The sequence below is a fragment of the Jaculus jaculus genome, chromosome 4 (genome assembly GCF_020740685.1).
Source record: "Jaculus jaculus isolate mJacJac1 chromosome 4, mJacJac1.mat.Y.cur, whole genome shotgun sequence".
NCBI lineage: Eukaryota > Metazoa > Chordata > Mammalia > Rodentia > Dipodidae > Jaculus > Jaculus jaculus.
Genome location: NC_059105.1, coordinates 118,718,743 through 118,742,177, shown reverse-complemented (window position 1 = coordinate 118,742,177; position 23,435 = coordinate 118,718,743). Strand labels below are relative to the sequence as shown.

Here is a 23,435-nt window from a genome sequence, read left to right as displayed (position 1 = left end):
TTCTTGTCACAGTTGCACCTAAGGGTCTATCAATATATCTTCTAACTGATCATGATTTATATATGTTGAATTCTATGTATTTTAATGTTATTCATATGACTGAATTCTTTTATAGCTTAGCATTATTTATTTTCTCAGTTTATAAGAAATACTCTTTAATCCTGTGCAAATGTACTTTTAGTAATTCTTCCCCCCACCCTTTTTCTTGAGATATGGTCTCGCTCAAGCCCAGGCTGACCTGGAGTTCACTATGTAGTATCAGGCTGACATTGAACTCACAGAGATCCTTCTATCTCTGCCTGAGATTAAAGGTGTGCACCACTGCCCTGGGCAGAGAGAAAGAGAAAGAGAAAAAGAAAGAGAAAGAGAAAGAAAAAGAGAAAGAGAGAGAGAGAGACACACAGAGAGAGAGAGAATGGACGCACTAGGGCCTCTAGCCACTGCAAACTCACTCCACATGCATGTGCCACCTTGTGCATCTGTCTTTCTGTGGGTATTGGGGAATCCAACCACTAATCAATCTCTCCAGCCCTCTTGTCCAATTTTTATTCTCCCAAGTCACTTCTCTTGTTTAACTGTACTGGCTACATGCCCCCCTGAACTGCTTGCTCTGAATTAGCAATGGACCTGGTCATTGAACCATGAACTCCAGAACCGAGGTAAATAAAATGCAGAAGTGATTGACATAGGTGGCCCTGCCACTTAATCTTATACCTTGCCCAGCCACCCTTCCCTCCTCGAGAGCATTTCTCGCTGTTTTAATGGCTCACCTCTTCCATACAGTTCTCATGTGGTATCAAATACTTCTGCCCCTGGCTTGTGAGTCAGACCAATTATATAGGGTAGCCTTCAAATTGGATTATAGAGCTATTATTGTTTTTTCTTTGTTTCTTTACAAAATGAACTTCTTTTGTTATTTCTTGTGTGTGCTAAAAATGCAGGCTTATTCAGTGAAAAAAATCAAACACACAAATTACCCAGGAGGCATCTGGAGTTCATTTGCAGCTGCTAGAGGCCCTGGTGTACCCATTCTCTCTCTCTCTGTCCTCTGCTTGCAAATAAATAAGTTTTTAAAAAGGAGCAAAGCCAGATGCACAAATGAGTGCAGAGTTTGTTTGCAGTGGCTAAAGGCCCTGGAGTGCCCATTCTCTCTATATATATGTCTGCCTCTCTCTCTCTCTCTCTCTCTCTCTCTCTCTCTCTCTGTGTGTCAAATAAACATAAATATTTTTTTAAATGGAGATTACAGAGAGAAGGTAACCATGTCCTGGAAGTGTAATGCATCTTCCTACAGCCTGGCATAGTTCAGCACTCAACTGGTTGGTCAATTGAATGAATGCGTGCAGGCCTCCATGCATGCACGGACAGATGAGTTTGAAGGGATTCTTTCTTCATGGACAGTCCTCTAGCACACAGAGAAACACTGTGCAACCTTCTGACTTCTTTAAGGACCTGGAGTTCCTTCATGCCAAGGAAATTCTGAGGTTTGTTTTGGGGGGTATAAGGTATGCAACATGTCCCCCATGCTGTGTGCCTTGTTTTTATAATTTCTCCAATATTCAATTATTCCTTAGTACCTTACTATTTTCAGCCTGATGCTGAGCTCTTGCTCCTTATCTGTTGTATTTTTTGAAGCAAATTCTTCCTTTAGCATGTTCATCCTTAGTGTTTAAGAACATGAGCATCATAGCCGGGCGTGGTGGTACACACCTTTAATCCCAGCACTCAGGAGGCAGAGGTAGAAGGATCGCTGAGAGTTTGAGGCCACCCTGAAACTACATAGTGAATTCCAGGTCAGCCTGGGCTAGAGTGAGACCCTACCTTGAAAAACAAAACAAACAAACAAACAAAGAATATGAGCATCATGTTTAATTAGGTTGTGAGTTTTTATAATGTCAGAGCTCTGCCTTATGTTTTCTATTTTCAAAAGCCTCCAATATGTTATGCTATTAATGAACTGTACTCTGTTTTTATCTAGCCCTAGGGTTATTACTAACTAGAAAAAGAGCTTGAGAGGTTTAAGTGCTGAAATTACTGAGTAGAACTGAATACTTTCACATGTCATTACTAAAATGTATCCAAAGGAAATAGAGGCAAGTGAATAACACTGAAAAGTTTCCAATGTAAGGGCTTTTATTCTGGTTCTGCATTCAAATAGAGGCACCTACAACAGACTACAAACACAAATAATTAGGAAAGGATCAATAAAAATATTTAGAAAACTAACATAGAGAATGTTCAGTCTTGCAGGTCTTAGGCAAATTGCCGGCTCTTAAATTTAATCTTCACATTGAGTGACAAAAAAAAAAAAAAAAAATCCCTAATTCAGATGAGATAATAAATTTAAAACAAGACTACAGTCACGGAGCCTATTCCCAATACCTTAAAAATTCTATGAAGGGAGTTGGTCAGGTTAGAACTTCTAAGTATGTAGAAATGTACCACAAAATGGAGAACAATTTTGTGGAGATAACAAGAAATAAGATAAAGGCAGGCCAGCAAAGCCAAGAACCAGAACCCAAGCAATCAGAATAATCAGGTTGGAGTCCAAAAGAGGAGCTGTCGTGGTCATCACCTATGAAGGCAGAGGTGGAATAAAGGGGGCCCTTACCTCAGGAGGGGGCTTGCTCTATGGGGGGGTGAGTGGCTGGGACCTGGGCAGCCCTGGAGGAATGTTGGCTTCTTGCCACTAGTGTGCCAGGAGTTCTCGGTGACAGGTCCTAGCCCTTTGCTGCTGGGAGGCTTGGAGAGGGCAGGGCAGGGCTGCTCTGGGTGCAGGCGGAGCAGTGTAGGCGAGGCTGGTTGAGCCCTAGGCCACTGGCCAAGGGCCTTCTCTGGGAGAATGGAAGTCAGCGTGCTTAAAGGGATTAGGGTTTCCACTGTGCTGGGACCTACACTGGTCTGGAAACTAGGGAATAATCTCACATACACTATTCTAAAAGGAGATTTCAAAGTGTTTGTAGGTGTCCCCAACCCCCATCTTGGACTCAGGAAAGGTCAGGATTGGACTTTTGGGACCTGGTGCCATGGGAAGAGCCATCCGAGTCTGAGGACATCTGAAGAGGTGGCTTCTTGGCAGCTTTCTTTTTCTTCTTACTAAGGTTCTCTTGTCTTGGCTGTCCATGGTCAACTTCTTTCACTTGACAAAGTGGGGAAGAACTCTTTGCCTCCATGTTATCCCTAGGTAGAGACATAGAGAACAGGGAAGGAGGGAGGGAGGGTCAAAAGACACAGAGACATTAAATGATTGAGAGGTTGCATGCATATCTTTGGTGGTGGTTGTGTCCACAGAGATCTCCAAGCCAGCTCCATGGAGGTTTCTTGGTTCTTTGCTGTCCTAGAGATTGGATTCTTTAAGCTAGGCTTAATTCCATTCAATTTGCTTCTGTACTGTCTAGCAACCTCGCAGGGCAGGGAGAACCTAACCTTATGGACACATCCTGACCAAGTCAATTAAGGAATAAACTCAAGGCCAGAAGCCCCAGGGCATGCCTCAGCATTAACCCCTGTATAGAATACCTCAGTGGACTAGCTTGGCCCCATCATAGCCCAGTTCATCCCCGAACTGGAGCTTGTACAACATAGACCTTCTTCCAAAGCCCCAGGTTTCTCCAATGATGTGTACCATCAGGATGCCAACAGTGATAGGACTTTTAGTAACACTAGGCATGACTATGAAGTCACTGAGCTAGACTTATCTAGCAATTGTACCAGACAAACTTATTCCTGCTGAGAAGGTATCTTGGGAACACTGTGACCTCATTCCAGCCCTCCCATCATGGCTCACTAACTTGGAAACTTGCCTTTTTCAGGGCCCTTAGGATAAGTGAAGGGTACTAGCTACCTGATGTTAAACTTTATTTTGTTCCCGTATCTGGATCAGCCATCATGACAGCCCTGTCTTTACTTGAAATACTAGTTTTGTCTTTACTCTAAATAACTATGGGTCAGCTTCAGTTTCTTAAAAGATAAGCTGGAGAAAGATCTTCAACTATTTTCAGATACAAAATCCCATCACTCAACTCTCTTTAGTGATCAAAATTTACCACATGATAATTTTCAAAGGCTGCCTCAAAGACTCAGAAGGGAATTTCCAAGAGAGGCTAAGAAATTGACCTGAGCAGTGGTGGTAGCTTGGGGGAAAGGCTTTCCTGGACTTCACAGACAAATCACCTTTACATGAGGCCTGTGCTTGTGTGACTGTAAACGCTGTGATAGCAGGCACTTAGAAACATCATGAAGTCACACCTCAGGGTTAGATTCACTACGTGTGCTCTGCAACCATTCCTCATGTTGCTACCTCCCTCTCAAGAGACTAAGTTGATTTGCTCGAGTACATTTTCACAGGTCTTCTCTTGGCCGTGTACTAGTATTAATCACAGTATAGTATATAATTTATAATTTCTCAAAAGAAGACCAACAAGGAAGGAGTAGTATGGAGTTTTCCAAGCATGCTAAAATACCAACGAATAAGGTGGTGGACAGACCTACCCACTGCCTGCAGGAACCCAGGAAGAAGAAAAGTGGCCGAGAGGCAATAATAATGATAGCCTCCACAGAGGGCTGGTCACATTGAGTAAACTATGGACCACCAGAGTCATGGAATTTTAGACAATGATATTGAAACAACATTGTTATGGAAAGAAGTGACTAATACATTGATGAGTAGAGAACATGTTACAAAACAGAATGCATATTATATTTTTCTTTTTGAAAATTTGAAGTCAAACTGGGAACAGTTGCCTCTGGGAAATGGATTCCCACACAGTAGTCACTTGATCCACACTAAAAAAAAATTTTATACCTGCCATACATGATAAGTAAAGACAATAAAGCTTTTTGTTTTGATGCAAGTGTGTGTGTGTGCACGCACATGCCAGGGTCTTTTGCCATTGCCAATGCATGCACCACTTTCTATATCCAGCTTTACTTGGATTCTACAGAATTGAACCCAGGCTGGCAGGCTTTGCAAGCAAGAGTCTTTAACCACTGAGTTATCTTCCCAGCCCAGGAATTTTTAAGGTCGAATTCTAGCCTACAGAACTCACTCTGTAGTACAGGCTAGCCTTGAACTCATGGTGATCCTCCTACGTTAGCTTCCAAAGTGCTAGCATTCCAGACATGAGCCACCACATCTGGCAATTTTTTTTTTTTATCTCTTAAAAAATTACTTATTTTTGTAAGAGAGAGAGGGACAGAAAGAGAGAAAGAAGGAGACTATTGGTGTGCTAGGGTCTCTTGCTGCTACAAATAAACTCCACACACATGTGCCACTTTGTGCATTTGTCTTTCCATGGGCACTGAGGAATCACACCAGTGTCAACAAGCTTTACAAGCAAGTGCCTTTAACCACTGAGCATCTCCCCATTATTCCTTTACTGCTTTTTATTTATGAATAATATTAACTATGCATTACCTTTATAGTAAGAATGAAACAAGTCAAATCGTCTTGATTAGAATAAAAAGAAGGGGGCTGGAGAGATGGCTTAGTGGTTAAGCACTTGCCTGTGAAGCCTAAGGACACTGGTTCAAGGTTCAATTCCCCAGGACCCATGTAAGCCAGATGCATAAGGTAGGACATGCATCTAGAGTTCGTTTGCAGTGGCTGGAAGCCCTGGCATGCCCATTCTCTCTCTCTCTCTCTCTCTCTCTCTCTCTCTCTCTCTCTCTCTCTGTGTGTGTGTGTGTGTGTGTGTGTGTGTGTATGTGTCTCTTTCTCTCTCTGTCTGTTGCTCTCAGATAAATAAATAAAAATAAACCAAAAAATAATTTTTTAAAAAAACACAGCCAGGGTTTGATCAGGGAAATGCTTTTACATTAACTAGGAAGATACTGCTTGGCTATTTCAGTCTCCAGAATGACCAGTGATGACTTGATAAGTCTTGATACTTCGCAAGGAAATATTCCCTTATGGAGTATAGCTAGCAGAAGGGAGCATAAGAGATGTGAATCTGATGTGGAAACTAATGGTTTTGACAAGGAGGCCTCACCTATGTAGCCCAGGCTGTCATCTACCTTGAGATCCTCCTGCTTCATCCCCTTGGGTCCTGAGATTGTAAAGATGAGTCCCTGTACCCCATCACCTCTGTGTCCCCCCCTCCGTCATCTCACACTGTCTCTTGGACCAATCACTATGGAGAGGGGAAGGGTGGAGAGTTAAATGATATGGGAATTGCCTCTTCCATTCAAATATATTCTTAAATCAAATGGTTTTATGAAAAGTCCCTATATGACTCAAAAGAGAGATAATGAGAGGCGAATATTTTGCTCAAAACAGAAAGTTGATCACAGACTTGGGAGGACCTTCTCTCCTGCAGCCTCATAAATAGCTACATCCCCAGGACCACAGAGTGACAAGCAAGCAGCAAGGAGACAGCATGCCTTCAGGAGACCAGGACACCAGCACTCAATGACTTCCTTTAGGTTCCTGATGATTACCTAGGAGCATGGCACCAGGTGTGTGGACTCACCTCAGGCCGCCAGAGGCCCCAGCCTGAAGGTGGTTGAGGCATGGTGGAGGGGTTCCCTTCAGTGGAGGCAACCAAGAGATAGAGCCTCAAGGCCACCAGGTGCCTTCCCTAGCAGCAGCAAGAGGCCAGGGTGCTGTGATCTGGCAGGACCCCAGGGGAGGCATCCAGGGCGTCCTCTGCACTGGTGGGGACAAAGGATGACAAGTGGCAGGGACAGGGGATTCCTTGTGCTCTGCTAACCTCGTGGAATTACAGGAAGCACAGGTACAGTTGTGTGTGTGTTCTCTAAACCAAAGTTACATAAAGGATGGGGCCATTCTCACTCAGAAAAAAAGAGCGTAGAAGGAAGTGCAGATATTACTGGTGGTGGGGGGGATGGAAGGAAGTCATGTCCATCCAGTAGAGCCCCACTTTTAGTGAGGATGAAGGAGGAAAGGAACTGGCACCAGACTCACCTGCTTCATGATCTCACGTGTGAAGTAGCCACTTGGAATTTGACAGTATGGTAACATGTTTTGCAAACCAACCTTGTTAAAATGTCTCCAAGAATCACTTAGCTGTCAAATACTGAGTTGACTGTATTTGGTGAATTTTGAACCCTCCAACCTTTGAATACTTTCCTTCCCGACTTTCACTGTATGCTGGGCTCTGAGGGACCTGCAGGAAATGCCCTGAGCCACAAAGTGAAGTCCTCAGGAAGAAAGGAAGAGAAGGGCCAGAAGATAAAGGCCTGGTTGTTGGGCATCCTGGCCTAGCCAGTTGTCTAAAGCCAAGAACCCTTTGCCCAAATATTCTGAAACTATGATTCTCAACCCACAAATATATTAAAGATACCAAAATATGTTAATATTTAAGGGGTAAGAGTTGTGTATACTTACGCTCTGAGTTTCTCCTGAATTGGGGGTGACTTTATATGAGAACAAGAGAGAGCATACTTGTTTTGGCTGATCTTAATAAGTGCACTTCGAGGGCAAAATTCCTGTAATCATATCAAAAGACTTCACTTAATTTAAGCCAGAAAAGCCCACAATTCAGATATAATGTTATTCTAGTTCAATCCATTAGAATTGCTACTAGTTATTATCCTATTCAGGGTAAGAGTTAAGAAGCAGGTTAAATTGAGAGTGGTGCTTCATAATTTTTTGCTAAATAAAAGTCCTCATTAATTCCTTTCTGTCACCTCTCCAATTTCTAGGCCATCTGCCAAGTCTACCCACTGTAAATGCACACATACGCACATGTGCATGCACACGCATTGACGGAACTGCTTTCCTTTTTATCTATTCCAGTCCTGCCTATCTCTTTCCTAGACAACTGTGGCCACCACCGTGTTGCAGAATGTCTTACTTTCAGCCTTGTTAGGTTTCACAGAATCCTTATCAGAAATGCCTCCCATGTTCTTACCCCGAGCATGCCATTCTGGCCCTCAGGGACTCTGTGCCTTGTGGATCAACATATGCTCTGAGGCCTTTCCTTAGGTGTCCTGGGGCCAGTGGCCATATCTTGCCCTAAGTCATGTCTGAGGAAACCTTTCCACATGCCCCTTTGGTATGTTTTCTTTCCCTGACAAAGCCGTATTCTCTGCTTCCAGACTGTTCCATTTTCTCTAAGGGGCTTCTCTTAGGTTAATAGGAAGATACCCCCTTCCCTCTTGTTCTGTCAGGTTAGACACATTGCTCTCCTGGCCACTGGCCTTAATAGTGTACTTCTTTCCTCTTAACCCTAAAACCAATTCATCTGTTTCAACCTCTGATGGAAGGATCTCATATTACAGCCCAGAATTTTCTGTATATTTTGAGTTATATTGACTAGGCAGTTGGACTAGATGGTTTGGGTTCAATGGCTTATATAATCACCAGAAATGCTACATAACCTCTCTGCCTCAATTTCCTTATTTGAAAATAGGTATAATAGTTCCTATATCACAGTATGCTGAGCATTCAGTTGTTTAACTAGAAAATGCTTGGGTGGGTACCTATGACATATAGGAAGGACTGGGACACGTTAGCCATGTTACTTCCCTTTTCACTTATCAATACTGAGCATGTTAAGTGGCCTTTCAAGGAACTGTCACTTTCTATTAGAGATACCATTCAGTCAAGTAATTTAAGAAACACTGTGAGGGCTGGAGAGATGGCTTAGCAGTTAAGCGCTCGCCTATGAAGCCTAAGGACCCCGGTTCGAGGCTCGGTTCCCCAGGTCCCAGTTAGCCAGATGCACAAGGGGGCGCATGCATCTGGAGTTCGTTTGCAGAGGCTGGAAGCCCTGGTGCGCCCATTCTCTCTCTCTCCCTCTATCTGTCTTTCTCTCTGTGTCTGTCACTCTCAAATAAATAAATAAATAAATAATTTTTTTTTAAAAAAAGAAACACTGTGAGAATTTTCTCATTGGCAGGAGCTATACTGGTTGTGCATGTGTGTTTGTGTGTGTGTGTGTGTGTGTGTGTGTGTGTGTGTGTGTGTGTGTGCGTGCGTGCGCATATGTACAAAGAATAATAAGCCAGGGTTGCTGCTTTTTTGTAAGAAGGGTGGGGGGTGGGAAGGCTGGCCAGGAAGCTAGAGTGAAAAGAAGGCTGAGCAGAGGGTCGCTTGAAGGGTTCAGCAAGACGAGTCTTAAAGGCAACAGGGGTTTCCTGTGGAAAGAAAATGTGAAGGGATTCCAAAAAGGGCAAAAAGCCCCTGTGTTCAAGAAGCAGCAAGCCTTCTACTTGCCTGGATATTTAACTCATGGGACAGGTTGGGAGGAGGCTAGGATTCTGTATGAGGGTGACAAGAAAAAATGAATGTGGGGATGTCAAATGGGCATAGGAGATATGCAGATCAATAAAGTTTTTAGCATTTATTTATTTGAGAGAGAAAGAGGCAGAATGTGTGTGTGTGTGTGTGTGTGTGTGAGAGAGAGAGAGAGAGAGAGAGAGAGAAAGAGAGAGAGAAAGAGAGAGAGAATGAGAATGAGAATGAGAATGGGCCTCCATCCACTAAAAATGAACTTTAGACACATGCCCCACCTTGTGCATCTAGCTTATGTGGGCCCTGGGGAATCAAACCTGAGTCCTTTGCATGGGCAAGCAAATACCTTAACCACTAAGCCATCTCTCCAACCCCCAGTAAAGTTTTTTAAAACATGAAAAATGCACAGAAAAATATAACTGAAGAAGGATTTTTTCAGACCACAATGAGGGCAATTCATAAAGGACAAATTTGACCACTTTAAAATTTAAAGCATCTCCATCAACAAGGATTCTAAAATTAAAAGACAAGCTTAACAGACTGGGAAAAAAGATTGGCCACATATATTACCATGAATTACTACTCAGAAGACATAGACAACCTCCACAAATCAATGAAAGAGACAAATGACCCAATAGAAAGCACAAATGTCTGTGCAGTGAATGAGTCACTCAATCTAGAAGGATGAAGTTAACCATTTCCACCCTCACTAGCCATGGCGAAAGCAGAAGGAAAAAGACTCAAATCAAGCCACCAACAATGGCACCTGCATCAGCCCTATTGTGTTACCTATTACATGTCTGTCAGACAGGCAGGTATTTTGCATATATTTTAATATTCTATGTAAGTTGCACAATCACCCTGGAGGATACAGCTAGTTAGCAAGAATATCCTTTGCATACATGATGAAACTAAGGCTCAGAGGTGAAACAAGCTGCCCAGGTCACACAGCCAATACAGAGCAGAGTATTTAAGCAATGCAAATGCTGGTCTTTTTAAAGGTCCAGACTTTCCCCTTCCCACTCTGCTCCACTTTACCCTTGTGCCTCATTACCTCCCTCAACTGCAGCTCGCTGAGGGAAGGGGGGCATTGCAGGAGAGATGATATGGGGGCCCGAGGGCTGGTACTCTTTGACAGAGGAAATGGAAAGCTGAAGGAGGAAGTCTCCTGGGTGAAAGATGACTTCCTTGCCCTTCACCTCTCACATTCACATGCCTGTGGTTCGGCCAGAGGGAGCTGTCCAGGAGGACCCAGGTAGAAACACAGGGTTGGAGCTCAGGGCAGAAGTATGAGCTGTCGCTTTGGCACATAGGAGTCCCAAGATGGAAGTTCATGGAAGTCACAGGAAAAGAGGTGTCAGAGGAGGACAGATCCTAGAGAGCCCTGGGACGTAACCATATGTGTGGAGCTTGCAAAGGAGAACACATGAGGGACTGTAAACACCCAGGGTGGATTTGCCCACTGTCAAATCCAGGTTGGGCAGGAGAGCCAAATGACTCTTCAGTACAGAGAAGTGAGGAGGCCATGATGATCTTGGCATGGGTAGAGAGCAGACCATAGGAGGTGTATGAACGGGGTGGGGAGGGTAACCAGCTAGGCTTCCCTAGGCACAAGCCACTTTCTACCTCATAGGAGTCTTTGACCCAATGAAAATCTCCTTACCCTGCGGTTGTTACACTTCAAAACTGTGTAGAATTTCTCAGAGGGCGCATGCTGATTTGGAAGTGCTATGACAATGGCAGGAACATAGAAGTCAAATCCTTTGGGAATCATAATTTTGGCAAATACATAGTCTCCAACCTGCAAAGGAATGTTTCACAGAAAATATTTTGCTTATAGCTTTATATATAATGTTAACTGAAGTGTCACAGTTACCTTCATGTTTATGGGACAAAACACCTGACGCAAAGCAGACTATGGAAAGGAAAAGGTTATTTTCAGCCTTCAGTTTCAAGGGGAAGTTTCATCATGGTGGGGAAACCATGGCAGGAGCAGATAGGCTGCTGGGAATCACTTCTCCACAGCAGCAGAAAAGAAATCGCTGAGCACTGGGCTTGGAGCTGGGCTGTATTACCCGGGAGCCTGCCCTCAGCAACACATCCCCTCCAGCAAGCTCCACCCACCAGGCCCCGGCAGTTTTCCAAACTGCTACCAGCTGGGAACCAAGCATTCAAAACCCGTCTATGAGGAATATTCAATTTAAACCACCACAATAAGTTTGTTTCAAAATAACCTTTGATGATTGGCAAACACTGGTGCTAAAATTCAAATAGATACTCCAGAATTCTCTGGGCTTATTGGGCCACTCCTAGAATTTTGAGATCGCTTTAGTTAGGGTTCTAAAATAAACATCACAGAGATTGGTAGGAACAAAGATTGGATTGAAAGAATTGTCTCTGGTGCTTGACATTAAAGAGATAGAAACCATGTCATCATGTGTCAGAAGGATTGTCAACCCAGACAAAGAGCAGGTTTGAGCTGGGCATGGTGGCACATGCCTTTAATCCCAGTACGTAAGAGGCAGAGGTAGGGGGATCAGGTGAATTTGAGGCCACCCTGAGACTACATAGTGAATTCCAGGTCAGCCTGGGCTACAGTGAGACCCTACCTAAAAAAGAGCAGGTTTGCTCTATGATACTCACTCAGACCTGGAATCCATGCATAAAGGTTGCAAAGAGGTAACAATCCTTCAAAAAGGTATAGAGGGCTGGAGAGATTGCTCAGTGGTTAAGGCATTTGCCTGCAAAGCCTGACAACCTTGGCTCGAGTCTCCATTACCCACATGAAGTGAGATGCACAAAGTGGCACATGCATCTGGAGTTTGTTTGCAGCACCTGGAGGCCCTGGTGTGCCCATTCCCTCTATCAGTCTCTTCTTTATCTTTCTCTGCTTGCAAATAAATGGGAAAAAATTTTCAAACATATATAAGGGTTGCTGGGCACTTGCCAGTCATCAAATAAAAAGCACAAGAGGTATGCTATGGGTCTAGCCAGGGAAACAGGAACAAATGGCTGCCATCAGCTCCTGTGTTCTCTCCTCAGTTCACACCATGCAAGGAACAGCAGCAGCGAGGCTCTGCAAGGCTGTCCCTCCACTCCCTGGCCTTCGTGTCAGTGCAGGGGCAGGACAATGAGCCAGACAAGGAACAGCTTTTATGAATTTATGATCAGATGACAGCACATTAGTCTGGCTCTTCTGTGCATTACAGCATCACAGGCTGACATCAACTGATTACAATGGCAAGGAATTGCTCCATCCTTGTTATTACATCTAATCAAATGCAATCTTCTGCAGTTAAAGAGCACTGGGAGCCACAATCACTTGTTCCCCCAACTATCTACTGTCTTGAAAAGTGACAGGTGTTACAAGAGTGTGATGTAAGCCATTCTATTTAGTGATCAGTTACATAAGAGGAAGTTAGCAGGTGAGTCACATGCACAAATTCAAGAAATAAAAAAAGCCAGGTCATGGGGACCAGAATCTGGCTGCTGCTCTTTCTGTCCCAATCGGGGTTCAGCAAAGGACCACGGTGCCTGCTATCCTTTGTGAACTCTGACCCTATAGAGCATAAGTGAGCCCCAGAACACTGGCGTGCAATACCTGCAGCAGTGGGCAGGGCATGGCACCCCCAACAGGTGTGATGAAGGCGGTGGGCACAATCTCAGATTCTCCATATCTGAAGTCTACCAAGGCATGGGTGGGACTCAAGCACTTTTTCACAACTCCTGGAAGAATCAAAGAAAACAAAATGTCAAGACAATAGTGCCTGTTCCCTTGGGCTTGCCCTGTTTTCTAGTCTGTGTCAAGACACAGCCCTTTGCCTGTTTAAGTCAGCACACCCCCTTGATTTCTAGAGAAAAAATTGTCAATGATAGTCTCATGTCTACAGGAGCTTAACACAAAGTGGAGGAGGAGAATGTGGGGGCCAAGAGGAGGCAGGGACTTGCTCATCTAGCATCACGAGCCACCATTCAGCTGATGACTGTTGTGAGAAATAGTCCCCCACAAACACACTTTCTTACTCATTTTAGTCCTATTTCCTCATATAAAGTGAGGAAATAAGTATTGTCAAGTTGTAAGTAAAAAGGAAGTGTGAGCTTCCATTAAATCATCTTTTCATTTGATATTAGATAAATAAAGAGGTCATCAGATTAAATGCACCCTCTGGCTTCTCTAGAAAAAGGAAGCAAAAAGATAATCTTTTAGTTATACTCAAAGAACATGTTACATTCTATTTCTTTTTTCTTTGATCATATAATACACACACACACACACACACATATTAGCAGCACTTTGCTAAGATCTATTAGCGGGATTGAACACAGGGCCTTGTGCATATGAGACAAACATTTTATAGCTGGTTACATCCCAAGGACAATGTTATATGTAATTTACATGTTATATGCACTCTGAGTATTACAATAGGAGAAGGTGGTGCCCATATTAAGACACCCGGGGTCTGGGGCGTGGGCTCAGTGGATTGAGTGCTTGTCTGGCAAACCTGAGCACTGGAGCTTGGCTCCCCTGCCCCATGTAGACTCCAGGCATGGTGGTGCACGCTTATGGCAAGATGGGAGGTGGAGATGGAATTGGAAGCTGGAAGGCCAGACAGCCTGGTGAACACGGTGACAGACGGCAAAAGAGACCCAGCCGCAAGTGAGGTGGGAGGTGACGAACACCTGAAGTTGTCCTCTGCCCTCCACAGGTGCACACGCTCACACTTGACCACACACAGAAAAGTTAAAAGAAATTAAAATTTATATTTGTGCCATTTATCCAAGTTGCAATTTATTTTATCCTGAATAAAGGGTTCTAAATGTTAAGCCCAATGAAAGGAACATTTTGACATTGGACACTTCCCCTGCCGTGACAGCTGTGTCTTGTCTTCTAGTCAGAGAAACGTGCATGTGCGTTTCTGCTGCCTCCACGGTGTGTGCCAGGCACCCTGATCCCAGCTCACACACTGGCCTTGGCAAAGTCCCATGTCCTTTTATGTGACAGAGGCACAGCTGCTTGTTTTCATGTTGATCAATGTCTCTTGTTTTAAATGGTAAGTGTAGTAGGAATCTTTTTACAAAAATCAAACACACACATAAAAGCCAGCTTTTCATTTTGTTTTCCTATTATACTAAAATGTTTAATTTGGTTCTTGAAGATTATTATACAGAATTCACAATGTAATTTTCTACTATAAGCTGAGTTTATTTCTACTCTCAGCATGAACAAAACACCCACTACTTTTTCAGTTTCTATCATGAAACAAGCGAGAACCACTGTTAACCTTGAATGAAGGGAATCCTCACTCCCGACACCCTTGTGTGTCCCACATGCCTTTGTGTGTCTCAAAGGTAAGAACCTGAGATGTCAAGAAGCTAGGATTTCTCAGTGGTCACAGGACTGGGGACATAGTCAAGCCCACAGTGTGTGTCAACTTATTTGAGCAAAGCTATGTGCATAGCTCTGACCTTTGTTCTAAGAGCAATCTTGGACTGAAGGCTGGATATTACCTAGGGCTTCAAGAATCTAGTATTCACAGCCCAGCTTAAATTCTACCTCCTCGAAACTGCTCCAGAGAAGCCTCCTGCCCAGCTTCATGCAGTGGTACGCTTGCTCTGTTGCCATGTTCTCATCTGTCTTTCCTTTGTTAGGCCATGGCGCTCCAGCTTTCTACTAAAGGTCTTAAACTGTCAGCTCCCTCCGCCTCCAGGAGAGGTTTGCATTTGCTATAGGACTCCCTGGACAGCCTCTCAATGGGATGGCAGAAACACTCTGCGTGGGTCATTAACAAAATTCTGTACATCATCATGTTTCATGGGAACAGGAATCTTGTGAGGATTCTTTTTTTTTTTTTTTTTTTTTTTTGGTTTTTCGAGGTAGGGTCTCACTCTGGTCCAGGCTGACCTGGAATTAACTCTGTCATCTCAGGGTGGCCTTGAACTCATGGCAATCCTCCTACCTCTGCCTCCTGAGTGCTGGGATTAAAGGCGTGCGCCACCACGCCCAGCTTGTGAGGATTCTTATTGCTTTAAATTCCATTCAGAGAAACTGAGTGACTTCCTCTGGTCAAGTGGCTAACAGAGGAAAGAGGCAGAATTCAAGGGAATTGAAGCTGAGGGCTTTTAGGCCCCACCTACAGACACTTGAGGAGAGAGGATGAGGTTTTCCCCATCTTTTCCATCATAACTCGGTAGAAGTCACCATGAATTTCTTGAAGTAAAATGCTTCTTGTCACTGAACAACAGGAAGGATGACCCAATTCCCACAAGTAATGATCTAATTAGGTTTTGAAATGGGTCTTCCTTTTTGCTTGTTGGCATCTGGACAAGCCAGGCTATCTATCAGCTTGTCACTTCCATTATTATGTACAAGGTGGTCACATTGTCCTTAGATAATCCCCACTGACTCCTGGAGCAGAGGTGGCTGCATGGAAATCACAGCCACAGTCCTGACGGTGGCAGCAACGGCCAGCCGGGCAGGGCCCCACCATGCAAGCTCCCAGGTCTCAGGCAGGCACTCCAGTGCCACCTTCTGTCGAGGGCATTTCAAGGCTCATCATTTGTCATTTTTTCACTGGCAATGCTTAGGATGTTTTGAACAAGTTATCAGGAAGGAGTCACCAGTGCATTGTTCTCTACCAATTGGCCTTCATGTTTTTCTGCAAAACAAGACATAAAACCTCACACTGACCAAGTGTTCTAAGCTACTGTCATTTATGAGAGCGCATGGACATTGTGTGCCTCTGGATAAGATGTCTCTAACCCCCAGCTAGTTCCTTCACCGGTAGTACTCTGATTCTGTACAAATGGCCTTACTCTTAATGTTAATGTTAATCTCATGGAAGTTTATAGAAAAGGCAAGGTAGCAATTGGAGAGTAAAGAAGACCGACTAAAGAAATGTGTTATCCAAATGTAATTAATGTCTGACTCTGGATTGGGATCTGTACTAAAAAAATGCTATAAAGGCCGTTATCAGGACAATAGCAGTCAAAATAGAGATTAAAGTGCAGTAACAATGAATTTCTTGCATGAAATAGTTATTGTGGTTATATTAAGATACTATCTGGGAGCCGGGCATGGTGGCGCACGCCTTTAATCCCAGCACTTGGAGGGAGAGGTAGGAGGATTGCCGAGAGTTCGAGACTACCCTGAGACTACATCGTTAATTCCAGGTCAGCCTGGACCAGAGTGAGACCCTACCTTGAAAAACAAACAAACAAACCAAAAAAAAAAAAAAAAAACCCGATACTATCTGGGGGCTGGAGAGACGGCTTAGTGATTAAGGCACTTGCCTGGGAAGCTTAAAGACCCAGGTTCAATTCCCCAGTGCTGCCCATGTAAGCTAGATGCCCAGGTGGTGCATGCATCTGGAGTTCATTTGCAGTAGTAGGGGGCCCTGGTGTACCCATTTTCTCTCTGCCTCTTTCTCCCTGTCTTTCTCTCTCATAAATAAAATACATTAAAAAGATACTACCTGTATTTTTGAGAAATAAGCACTGAAGCATTAATGGGTAAATGGTCATGGTAAGTGCTATCCAAGCTCAAATAGTTTAGAAAAAACTATGTATATATGTGTATATACATACATAAACACACATACATATATGTGGAGGGAGGGAGAAAGAGATAGAAAAAATATGTCATAAAATGTGACAAAATGTTGAACGCTGGTAAGTCTGGGATATAGGAATTCTCTAGGCTTTTCTTGCAACATTTCTGTGTTTGTATTTTTTTAAATCAACACTAACTTTGTGGGCTACAGAGATTTCTCTAGAGAGTGGTTAAGACACTTGCTTGCAAAGACTGTCAGTCTGGGTTTGATTCACCAGTACCCACAAATGCACAGATGCACAAAGTGGTTCACTTACAGAGGCACGAGGACCTGATGGACCCATTCTCTCCCCTTGCAAATAAGTACATTAAAAAAAACTCTTTTAACTGATGTTGCAGTTGAAGTTTCCAATTAAAGAAAAGATCTCTTGACTTTGAGGGGAGGAAAGGCATAAAAAATTAAATAAGTGCATCCAGCTAATCCATGTCCTGCCATTTCATTTGGTAGAGTCAGTGTTTATTGACTAACCACTGATCAAAATTACTGGTTATGACTAAATTTAAACAGTTATTTCCTCCAAATTAACTTATTTGAGTTCAAGCACAGCTGAAAATTTAAATTTTCCAATTAACCAGATTGTATATGCTACTAGGAAGATGTGCTCGCTACCTCTGCTTGCATTTTTAAATGTCATGCTGTCTCAGATACTAAGGTGGCTGTGGTATTAGCCCTGCTTCTCTATCCCCTGGTAGTTCCTTCACATTTTCTTATCACACAGGGTTGGTGCTGGTGGAATGTTTGAGCAGTTCTTCATTTCCTTGGAGCCCTGGCCAGCAAATAGATTCCAGTCCACAAGCTAGCCATTTATAATCCAGTCCATTGTACATTGCCATTTAAATAACAAATTAGTTTTGGATCTCTCTCCAAGGCTCACATGCAGAAAATCAAACTTCCCAGGTGTGGTGTTCTGTAATCACCTCTCAGCCCCGGCAAGGGAAACGTCTTGTTCCCTGGTCCTACAGCGTACTTTCACCCCTCGGACTGAGTTCATAAGAGCTCATCTCAGATGCATGAGTCTGTACCGATACTCATCATCAGGCAATTCCAAAGTAAATTTACCAAATTGCAGCTAAGATGTCCTAGTAGACAGTTCTACATGCATACTGGCTAGAAACCAAACATTTTCCTGAACTTTTTTTCCCACCTGACTGTTTTAATTAAAGTTGGTTGATGGTTATTCTTTTAACTAGTGATTCATAAATAGTACCTAACCCAGGCCAGCTATGCTCCTGTAGTTTAATATCTTTTCCTGACAGACTTTCTACCAGATTCTCTTGTGCCCATAGACCCTTACCATGATCTCAATGAGAACTTTTGTGTTGATGTCTCCAGATAAGTTCCCTCTCAAGACTCATCTCTCTTACTGCTTTTTTTGCATCTCATAGGCCTCCCAGGGATCTATAGTTCACACCCCAGGCACATTTCCTCATCTTTCTATCCATGCTACCATTTCCCATGAGGACCATTATCTACCTAATGGCCCAAGCCAGTGACTGGAGTGACTTCCTAACCACACCTTGTATTCCCTTCATCTGGCAATGAAAAGGGTATTTTTAGACTCTGTGCTTTAAATGTAGTTTCCCAATACCATGAGAGTAAAGTTCACACTCCTTAATGGGGCCTGTTTGAGTGACCTTACACTTACCTCCCTGGAAAGCTTATTATTTCTTACCCTTCTCTTGCATTCTAGGTTCTGGCCAGAGAGCCACTTTTTTCTTTCTTTCCTTTCTTTCTTTCTTTCTTTCTTTCTTTCTTTCTTTCTTTCTTTCTTTCTTTCTTTCTTTCTTTCTTTCTTTCCTTCCTTCCTTCCTTCCTTCCTTCCTTCCTTCCTTCCTTCCTTCCTTCCTTCCTTCCTTCCTTTCTTTCTTTCTTTCTTTCAGAGCGACAGACACAGAGAGAAAGACAGATAGAGGGAGAGAGAGAATGGGTGTGCCAGGGCTTCCAGCCTCTGCAAACGAACTCCAGACGCGTGCGCCCCCTTGTGCATCTGGCTAACGTGGGACCTGGGGAACCGAGCCTCGAACCGGCGTCCTTAGGCTTCACAGGCAAGCGCTTAACTGCTAAGCCATCTCTCCAGCCCCAGAGAGCCACTTTTATGTCACCTTATATAATATCTTTATTTACCTCCAGCTCTTGCCACATATTATTTTCACTACTCACAAGGCTCCTTTCACACCTCTATTTCCTGCTGAACTGCACCTGGCTGGTTTCTTTAGTAATTGTATGTCCCAGGACATCCTGAGCAGACTTCTCAGGCTCAGCTGTGCTAGCCTGCTTCCTCTTCTCAGGATATGCCATATGCACTCCAGCCTCACACCTTTTCACTGCTATTCCCTCCACTCAAAACTCTCTTTCCCCAGATAAGCTCATGGCATGACCTCCTCCTTTAAGTCCTTATTCATGTATGACCTTCCTCAGGAGCCTTCCTTACCACCATGTTTAGAATTGCAACCTTAACTATGACACTCAATTCTCTTTGCAGCTTGTTTTTATTTTAGAGCACTGTAACATACTATAATTTCACTTGTTTGCTTGGTGGCTTGTCAGTCTGCCTCACTAAGATTTGACCTCTGGGAAGACAAGAATTTTCATGCATTTGTTCACTACATTATATTAGTGCTTACAGAATATTGTACATGCATGCAACATAGTAGATTATAATAAAAATGTTCACCAAACAAATGAGAATTAAAATAAATAACATGAGACTGGGGAGATGGCTCAGCAGTTGAAGGCACTTGCTTATCAAAGCCTGCTAGCCTGGGTTCAATTCTTCATATGCAAAAAAGTGGTACATGTCTTTAATCCCAACACTCAGGAGGCAGAGGTAGGAGGATCATTATGAGTTTGAGGGCAGTCTGAGACTAAAGAGTAAGTTCCAGGTGAGCTTGGGCTAGAGTGAGACCCTACCTACAAGTAAACTAAACAAAACAAAACAAAACAAAAACAAAAAGTGGCACAAGCATCTAGTGTTTGTAGGCAAAAGACTCTGACACATGTGCCCTCCCTCCCTCACCACACAAATAAATAAGTAAATTTGGGGGGGGGGATTTCGAGGTAGGGTCTCACTCTAGCACAGGCTGACCTGGAATTTACTCTGTATTCTCAGAGTGGCCTCGAACTCATGGTGATCCTCCTACCCCTGCCTCCCCAGTGCTGGGATTAAAGGCATGCGCCACCATGCCCAGCAATAAGTGAATTTTTAAAGTAAAATAAAATAAATAACATTTCACATTACTCTTTTTGGCTTCAAATATGAGAAGAAAGCTCATTATTGTTTCATTTGAGGAGTGTAATAGTTTAATTTCGTTCATGAAAACCAGTATTCTAGGGAAAGTATGGAGTGGGTGAAACTTCTGGTCCTCAGTATTAAATTACTTAATGAAGTGGGCTGGAGAGATGGCTTAGCGGTTAAGGCACATGCCTGTGAAGTCTAAGGACCCTAGTTTGATTCTCCAGGTCCCATGTAAGACAGATGCACATGGTGGCACATGCATTTGGTGTTCATTTGCAGTGGCTAGAGGCCCTGGCACACCCATTCTCTCTCTCTCTCTCTCTCCCCCTCCCTTCCTCCCCTTCTCTCTGTCTCAAATAAATAAAAATAAAATCTTTAAAAAAATTACTTAACAAAGGAGTGTCACAAAATTTGAAAAAGAATTACCTGGAAAGTAAAAGCCATTTTCATCACATCTTGCAATAACCTTCTGGCCTGTGAGGGGATATACTTTTTTTGATTTGATTTTCTTTGTTGAAATTCCTTGCAATTTCTGTTGCTGAAAAATAGAAACAGTAATAACTGATGAGAAAAAGTCAGTGTGGATAATAAAAATAGTAAGTGATGGTAGCCTGAAATTCTCTCCCCCCACAACACACCACTGTAGAACTAGAGAATATATATATATATATATATATATATATATATATATATACACACACACACACACACATATGTCTATATATGTTGCACACTCATTTTGGAATACTTTGTAGTCTATGTTAATTAAAACTTATCTTTTTTGTTTTTGTTTTTTGAGGTAGGGTCTTGCTCTAGCCCAGGATGACCTGGAATTCATTATGTAGTCTCAGGGTGGCCTTGAACTCATGGTGATCCTTCCTACCTCTACCTCCTGAGTGCTGGGATTAAAGGCATGCGCCACCATGCTTGGCAAAACTTATCTTTTATAAGGGGAATTTCTGATCTTTTATTTAATTTTTTTGTTTATTATTTGCAGGCAGAGAGAGAGAGAAGAGGGATACACAGAGAAAATGGGTGTTCCAGGGCCTCCAACCTGCAACACCATTGCAACTGCAAATGGATTCAAGATGCATGCATCATGTTGTACATCTGCCTTTTGATGTGGGCACTGGGGAACTGAACTCACGTCCTTAGGCTTTACAGGCAAGTGCCTTTACCACTGAGCCATCTCTCCAGCCCTGATCATATGTATGTATTTATGTATGTATGTATGTATGTGTGTGTGTATATATGTGTGTGTATGTATGTGTGTGTGTGTGTGTGTGTGTGTGTGTGTGTGTGTGTATATATATATATATATATATATATATATATATAGACTATCTTAGGACAAAGGAGACTTGGTAACTAATTGAGGGAATTGAGGAATTTTATATATACAATTAGAATTCCTAAAATCCTATGATGGATTCAAACTGGACAGCAGACGGCTTCAGAACCTCAAACTGAGCTGCCTTCCTAGAAATATGAAGGAAGACTGGAAAGTCCATCAGTCTTTGAGAGAGTGTGGAAACACAATGGTTTACAGATGTACAAAACCTCACCCTGCTTAGGATAAAGACAAGGCCTGTCTTATCACTGACAACATCATCTGATAACAAAGACATCCTTGGGTCAGTGAATGTCTTGTCCTTAGCCTTATACTTCCTGGTTGGGGAAACAGTGGATATTAGAATGCAATGGGCAGTGCTTTCACATTTCTGAAAGTAATTTTCAATCTATAATCCTAGCTTCAGCAAACTATCAATCTATTTAAAGACCAGGTAAATATAAAGTCATCTCCCTAAACATTTCTTCCTGTGCATCCTGTCTTCAGGAGTTACTTGAGTATACTCTAACAAATTAAGGAATAACGAGGGAGAAATGCATAAACTAGGAAGCAAGATTCACTCCAAGACAGCAGGAAGGGACCTCTCAAGATGACAGCTGTGTGTAGGTCAGAAACAGCAGGGAGACTTCTGGAGGGGGGGGGAAAGTACATAAAATCCTGGAAATACACATATAGGTATGTAAAAGTATGCACATATATCTAAAACATACAAAATTATGATCCAAATACAAAACCAAAAAATTAAATACAGAAGGAGAAAAGTTAAAATAAGCTTTTCTACTGATGCAGTGTTCAGTTGTCCAATATACAAGACCTTCAAAAGGGCATGTGTTCCCAATCTAAGGCTTGTTCCAGTGCTGAGCAATACTTATCTAGTCAGAACACTACCAGCACTGTCTTGTGTTTGCACTGCCAGCACCAGCACAGGGTAGAGATCTGGGATGCTGGGACCGGCAGCAGAAAGACAGAGAATGAGCAGAGAGAACCTACCTTGGGAAGCCAGGAGTGGAAGAGAATGAAACCTGAATGGCTCAGAAATAGAGCCTTCGGGACATTAAAAACACCACAAATAGGGCTGGAGAAATGGCTCAGCGGTTAAAGCACTTGCCTGCAAAGCCTAATGACCCAGGTTTGATTCCCCAGTACCCACAGAAAGCCAGATGAACAAAGAGGTGCGTGCGTCTAGAGTTCATCTGCAGCAGCTGGAGACTCTGCCATACCCATTCTCTATGTCTGTTTCTCTTCTCTCTATCTCTCTATGCTTGTAAATAAATAAAAATATTTTACAAAAATACTACAAATGGCTGGCACCTTTAATCCCTGAACCTGGGCGGCAGAGGTAGGAGGATCATCGTGAGTTCGAGGCCACCCTCAGAATACAGAGTGAATTCCAGGCCAGCCTGGGCTAGTGAGACCCTACCTCGAAAAACAACAACAAAAGTACTACAAGTATAAGTAATGGGACAAAAGCAATATAAAGAAGAAGAAGGAGAGGGGAGGAGGTGGCGAAGAAGAAGGGAATGACAGGGAAACTTTCATCATCATTATATAGTGGAATGAAAACCACTTAAATGTGAAAAGTCATGAGACAGGGGATGACTAGAGTTTTAACAGCACTGAAAGCAAACATTTCGTAGAAGCTGCTGCTAGGAGGGAGGCTGGCATGGAAGGCGGGGCAATGCTGTCATCAGCACAAGCACTTCTACACGTCATGAGGTGCTGCTCTATGAAGTGCAATTAAACAATCTGTCCATCTCAAAGCAGAAACTTGATCCCACGGCCCAAATCCCAGACAACCAGACTAAATCTGAAGGGTCTCAGATAGAGGAAGAAGCAAAGGGGAAAGTAGCCTTCTCATACTGGACACTGGGGACCTCTGTTAGGAGCAGGAGGCAGTGTTCTGACATTAGGCTATATTCCCAGCCCTTGTAAAATTCAGCTTATTTTCTATGCTTGATGCCTATCTAATAGGCTAAATTCCTACTAACCTCTTTTTCCAAAATCTCCTAATCGCCTTCATTTGTTCATCCAGAAAAGTTG

At 43.0% G+C, this 23,435-nt stretch overlaps 1 protein-coding gene across 1 annotated transcript in view; it reads right to left on the bottom strand.

The window, feature by feature from the left end:
* Positions 1-2,364: 2,364 nt before the first annotated feature.
* Positions 2,365-23,435, bottom strand: part of Vwa3b (von Willebrand factor A domain containing 3B) — a 202,780-nt gene continuing 181,709 nt past the window's right edge. Inside the window, exons 23-27 of the mRNA XM_004669758.2 lie at positions 20,471-20,582; positions 12,801-12,925; positions 10,863-11,000; positions 7,349-7,449; positions 2,365-3,180 (exon numbers count right to left, since the gene is read on the bottom strand). Of these exons, the coding sequence (XP_004669815.2) occupies positions 2,988-3,180; positions 7,349-7,449; positions 10,863-11,000; positions 12,801-12,925; positions 20,471-20,582 (669 nt within the window). The 3' untranslated portion in view covers positions 2,365-2,987. The remainder of the gene's footprint in view (positions 3,181-7,348; positions 7,450-10,862; positions 11,001-12,800; positions 12,926-20,470; positions 20,583-23,435) is intronic.